The sequence below is a fragment of the Hyaloscypha bicolor genome, assembly GCF_002865645.1.
Source record: "Hyaloscypha bicolor E unplaced genomic scaffold K444scaffold_125, whole genome shotgun sequence".
Classification (NCBI taxonomy): domain Eukaryota; kingdom Fungi; phylum Ascomycota; class Leotiomycetes; order Helotiales; family Hyaloscyphaceae; genus Hyaloscypha; species Hyaloscypha bicolor.
In genome coordinates, this window is record NW_020194627.1 from 489565 (window position 1) to 495672 (window position 6108).

The window sequence follows — 6108 nt, forward strand, 5'->3', positions numbered from 1 at the left end:
AGTAACCTTCTTATCTTGAGCTCCCCATACCAGCTAATATGACTTTAGCACGACTAATTCATCCTTTCTTTTCATAATCGTCTTCCGTTCTACTATATTCTCTTTAAGAAGTCTCATGCCCTTTTTAATATTCGCTTTGAGTTCTTCTTATATCCCAATAAGTATTATATTAATTCTTCGTACTGACTCGTTTATCTATAATATCTTATCGTCGAGGTGCTATTGAGGCGAAGTCTTCCGCTGCTATTATAGCGAAGTCTTCTGTTACTATCGAGGCGAAGTCTTCCGCTGCTTTCGTCCGTAGGTGGGTTTATTTTCCTTGATGGGTTTTGCCGCCATAGTAGCTAAACCTTAAAGATTACCAGGATAGATTAGATCTGATTTACTAGAATCTGAATCAGATACTGGATAATTTTGATTACTTATAGTATTATTAGACCACTTTCGTTTCTTGGTGCTTGACCCAGACATATTAGATAAGGAACTAGTACTATCCTCGAAGATATTAAAAGGAACTGGTTAATTAGAATCTGTACCTGTATATTAGATTATTTATAAATAATACAGACAGATACTTACCTCGGGGTAGCTCCGATCTAATTGTCTGCTCGCGCTTGACTATGCCATGTTTAGAATTGTAATGACCGGTGAGTTCAGAGGGCAGCTCTGATCTAGTACCTGTATCTGCCTCGTCATCTTCCGTTAGATCAATAACTGGGCGCTCTAATATAGATTTGGATGGATGCCATGCTACAAGAAGTAGAGAGGAAAGAGGATGTTAGTTAGCTAGAATTACACTGAGTTTAATACTATGATTACTGGTTGGTTTGCAGGATGGCTCTAATTCGGTAACGATTTCAGGCTAAGTATCCTCTATTAAATTAACTCCCATTACTGAAGCCTCCGCCTTATTATTGAGTAGCCGCTATATATCCGAGGAACTAATAGGTTCCCAGTTATTAGGGATAGCATTAAGTTTAGAACCGTAATTACTAATTAGCTATATAGTTAAGGATACTATAATTGGCTCTTCTTTCTCCCAGTTCTCCTTTCACTTTTCAAGTAACCGAGCCACTTGCTCCTTAAAGGAAAACTTCCTATTCCTCGGAATCTGGTCCAGATTTAGAATCTTTTCGAGAACCTTATAGATACGTATATTATCTGCAATAATCCGTAATAGGATTTCAAGTTACTCTAGTTTCTCTAGGTATAAGGATATATTTTTCATATTGCCTGTACTCGGCTAGTAACCTTCAGGTAAGAAACCTTTCTATAGCTTATATCGCAAAAATTTAAGTTGTTCCTCGAATATTGTTAGTCTTTTAATCCTAACTCTGATTCGGTTTCTCAATTATACCTCTCTTTCCTGCTCTGGTATAAGCAGCGGCTTTGATCCGTACTCGGTTCCTATAGTATTAGTTCCTGGAGATTTTTAGAGTAATGATTCCGAAGGTAGTAATATATTCGAGCCAACTGGGTTAGGTGTAAAAGTATTATTATTAATAAGACAAGGTAAGGCATTTCTTACTAGCTAGGGGTTTTCAGCAGGAGTTTCCTGTACTTCTTCTGCCGGAGATCGGATTTCCAGGTATGGCTCGGGGCCCTACTATACGGTTTCCGAGCAGGAATTATCGAGAATGGAATATAACTCTCCGTTTAATAGCCGATTAATCTCTATATTTGGGTAATTATTATTGAATTTTAGGTCTGAGGTCTAAAATAAAGTTATGCTAATAGAAGACTCCTAATAAAGGGAAGAAAATTATTTGGTAGGAGAGAATATTAAAGTAAAGTAATACCTGGGAAGAAGCCAGCTTCTTATATTTCTCCTCGAGAGCCTAACCTACTATTAAATCCCACTTCTCGGTTATTCTCTATACTTCTGACTAAGGCAGTACCGCTTCTAATACATCTTATTAGTAATAGTTTATTAATAGCAAGGCATATTACTAAAAGTATCTCGGGATTATCAAGTTCTAGTATAAATCGAGACAATGTCTTTAGTAGGTCAGCTAAGTATTGGCCGTATAATCCTTTATTACGGCGGCTTTAACGAAGTCCCGATTAGAAATAGTAGCTACTTTACTCTTACAGGTACGGGAAGGGTCTGCTGCCGACAACCCCTTTCTACGAGAGTTACCCTAATAGAGTAATAATATATTTAACTCTTTTTATTATTAATTATTATTGAATATTAACCTAATAGTAGTCCTGAAAGCTTCTTTCCCGTACGAGCCCTATTAATCGTGAAGTCTATAGGAAGTCTATACATGGGATCTTGACTCAATATGGCACTTTAACAGGTATAACCCTTTGCGGTTTGGAATACGAGAGATATTTTAGGATATTTATCCTATAGCTGTAAAGTGGTAACTATTCCGACTTTACGATTCGTAAATCTACTTTCTCGGAGGCAGTATAGTAGATGCTTTGCTTTCCTGCAGAGCTGAAAATGGATAACGACTGTTATTACCTTATCTGCTCTGGGGATAGCTCTCATTCCAATGCAGAAGTCGGCCCTTCTCAATGTTATTCTCCCTTTAAGCAGACTAATTACGGAGAGCTCTCCTGGATCCGTATGCTAGTAGCCATTCATAGTATAAAGGTGTACTCCCTCCTCATCTATCTTTATCTGTTCTTTATTCCACTTATATACTTCTGACCCAACTTGATCTATCCTCTCACGCCACTACTACCTCTTTATACATCAAAAACCTATATAGGAGCAAGATGTCAGCCCTATCGCAATACTTGACCATTTTTGGTGTATATAATGCTCAATACCTTACCTCCAAATTCTAACCTCACCTGCCCATTTCCCGACCTTATAGTAAAGGAGATTCAATGGATGGCAGAGACGCAGCTATCTATAACTAAGGATACCATGGAGAGTAAGAATCTCGGCTCCAGATTCTCTGTCGTGCGGCAATAGAGCTCAGCTCTAAGCAAAATTTGAATTATAGTTTGGAAAGTTTTGTGGGTTATAGGACAAAAAATGTTTTGTCACCAGAATACATTAACCAGCCTACCGCCAAGATTAGTCAGTAGACTGGCCCGTATGCCGTCGCCAAGCTTTCTGAAACCCTTGAAGAGACGAAAATTTCCATTCGAGGTAGAACTGGCGTCGAGATGCTTGTCGGATATCCGGAAGGGTCACACTTGACGGCCCCGCCACTCGTATTAGAATCTCGGCCACAAGTTTTGGGTACCCATGCCCTCAGGACGAGATCGGATTCAAGTAGCTCGGCTATAGCTCCCAGGATGTCAATGGGAAAAGCCCTTGACGCCCCTGGGAATGCCAGGCCTAGTAAGCGTCTGTGGTAGGGCTCCTATCGAATCGATTCGATCGAATATTCGATAATTCGATCGAATATTCGATCTAATCGAACTCCCGTGACTAAAAATCACGTGTTAGGGCATAGAATAGGGGACTTATACCTAAAGTAGTAATAGAAGCGAATTTACTAAAAGAATTAGCTATATACTAAATCAAAACTCTTAATTTCCTAATTCTCTCTGCTACCAAGACCACTAATTCAGGCCTAATTACGGCCTAACCAGTGCATGCAAGTACCCTGATTCGCCCCTGATTCGCCCCTATAATGAAGATATATATACTAATTAATAATAGAATAGTACTAACCCCCCTGAAATCCTCCCAATTGCAGGAGACCACGTCCACACCTCAGCGTTCTCGTCGAATTACAAGAGAAGAAGATGAAGATATAATTACTGTTAATACCCCTCCATAATCCTCAAGAATTACGAATACCTCCCTAGATACTCCGAATATACTAATTACTCGCAAGCGTAAGGTCGACTACGCTAACCTCTATAACTTTGGGTTTTAGGGCTGTCCTCTACCCTTACTAAAGCCTCTAGCTAAGAGAGCACGTGTTTCCAATACAAGAGCCTCTCAAGAAGCCTCCCAAGCTACTATAATTCCTGAGGAAAGCGAGAATGAAGAGGATAATAAAGATATACTTGAGGAGAAGAAGCAGAAGTAAGTAAATGCCTCTGGCAAGCGTACTTGGTAGTGGAAATACTATATAAGCAAGACACTTACTACTAAGTATAATAAGGGCAAGGGAAAGATAAAGGAGAGGGTTTTTGACGAGAAATATACCTGTAATATCTGTAAGAACTTTGATTAACTAGCGTTAAAGCTTAAGGGATTAATTACTGCTTTATCTAATCATATTCAAGTCGACCATAAGCGCTCCGATTTCTCTGGATCTATGGCCTCTGGATCTATGGAAAGGGTATAATCTGGCCTTAATAAGTTTATAAAATTAAAGGAGGATATACCTGATTTTGAAGATATAATAGTTAATTGGATTATTAATACTTATTAGCTATTTATAACCTTAGAAAAGCCGAAGTTTAAGCTTATGATTTGCTCTACCGGATATACTGGACAGATTATTAGAGGGGATATAATTGCTAAGCGTATTCTTAGTAGAGTTAAGGTTTCTGAGAGTAATTTAGTAGCTCTATTAAATACTACTTGTAATATAATTACTATATTATTTAATAGTTAGACAAGTATAAATAATCTCTCGATATTTGCTATGAATGGGAAGTAGGCAGGCCTAGATATGAAGATATATTAAGCTTGTTTAGACTTTATTAAGATTAAGGGTACTTATTCCGGTAAAAACCTTACTCAAATTATCTATAAAAGAGGCAAAAAACTCGGTATACTTCACAAGATTATAAGCCTTACTAGAGATAATGCTAAGAATAATAATACTTGCGCTTAGTATCTTTATAAAATAATGGGATATATATATAACGAATACCTTAATCTAATACCTGTTTATAATAAATTAATAAGATTTAAGGGAGAAGCGAGCAAGATTAACTGCTTAGCTCATGTGAATAACCTTATTATAAAGGTGATTTTAAAGTCCTTAGGCTCAAGTACTCATAAAGACGCTATAGTATTCCTCGATCGAGTTAGTAATAATGGTTGGAATAAGGTCACTTTACCTATAGTATTAGGAGATATTACTATACTACGTATTATAGTTCTTTGAATAAACCGCTCTCTATAGCGAATTCAAGAGTGGCTTGCTTAAGAAGGGGTTACTTCTATAATTTCATATGATATTAATATGAGATGGAATTATACTCTCGTAATACTAGAGGCAGCTCTCTTAAATCGGGCAGCTTTGAAGGCATTTATTAAGAACTATCCAGAAATCGCATATCTCTCTTTTGAGAACGAGTAATAGAAAAGACTCAAGCAGATTAGAGACCTTCTGAAGCCATTTGAGGAGTATATGCTATTTGTCTCCCGGGAAGAGCCTATATTATACCGTCTTCCGAACCTATATCTTTAGCTTGAGAAGCTCCTGTAGTCGATTATAAAGAAAGAAGGAGTATATGCTATATTCGATTCTTCTCTTCTTGAGGCTACTCAAAAAGGACTTAATAAGTTTAATTAGTACTATGCGGAGATAAAGAAGAATGATATATACTGGATTGCTTATTGTCTTAATCCGAGAATTAAGGCTAAGTGGTTAATTAAAAATTACTCTAATTACGAAGTAATTCTTAATCGTGTTAAGAGCTTCCTAAAGGAGGCCTATTTATCTGAAGAAGAACTACTAGTAAGATCTCGTAATCTAGTTTAGAAGATAAAGATAAGCTTGGAGCTAGAGTTCTTGTAAGAGTATGGCTCTATAATTATAGCTAATAATAATATTAAGCGATACTTTAATATTCTAAGTATTAATTTCGTATTAAATAAGAAGGAGAATCAGACTAAGTAGATATTAAATTAGTGGAAGGTCTATAAGTAAGAATACTTCCTTATATTTCAGGTTGCACGTGATTACCTTCCTATTCCGGGAGTAGAGGTTGATATTGAGTGATTATTTAATATTGCAAGAGAGATATTAGGGTTGAGACGTGCTTTAATATCTGCAGAGACTTTGAGGGTATTAGTCTTATTAAAGGACTATATCTGTCGTGAAGTAGCTGGATAAGTTTAGGTGGCTATAAAAATCACGTGTGTACTATAGATTATATCTAAATAGCCTTAATATTAATATAAATAAATATTATTAAAAAAAGGTTCTAGTTTATATGCGAATTCCTGAT

At 36.7% G+C, this 6108-nt stretch overlaps 3 protein-coding genes across 3 annotated transcripts; all 3 read left to right on the forward strand.

Annotated features, from left to right (window-relative positions):
* Positions 1–3129: 3129 nt before the first annotated feature.
* K444DRAFT_633629 (uncharacterized protein) lies at positions 3130–4555 on the forward strand (the record flags this gene model as incomplete). The annotated part of the gene is made up of 5 exons (XM_024883638.1): positions 3130–3307; positions 3883–4003; positions 4055–4137; positions 4207–4262; positions 4538–4555. 5 exons carry the CDS (start codon positions 3130–3132, stop codon positions 4553–4555), a joined length of 456 nt encoding a protein of 151 aa, XP_024732398.1.
* Positions 4556–4613: 58 nt separating this feature from the next.
* Positions 4614–4763, forward strand: K444DRAFT_537556 (uncharacterized protein; the record flags this gene model as incomplete). Its single annotated transcript, XM_024875475.1, has 1 exon — positions 4614–4763. A coding segment is annotated over one exon (150 nt), but the record flags the coding sequence as incomplete, so codon positions are not given.
* Positions 4764–5450: 687 nt separating this feature from the next.
* K444DRAFT_537905 (uncharacterized protein) lies at positions 5451–5639 on the forward strand (the record flags this gene model as incomplete). Its single annotated transcript, XM_024875501.1, has 1 exon — positions 5451–5639. A coding segment is annotated over one exon (189 nt), but the record flags the coding sequence as incomplete, so codon positions are not given.
* Positions 5640–6108: the final 469 nt, after the last annotated feature.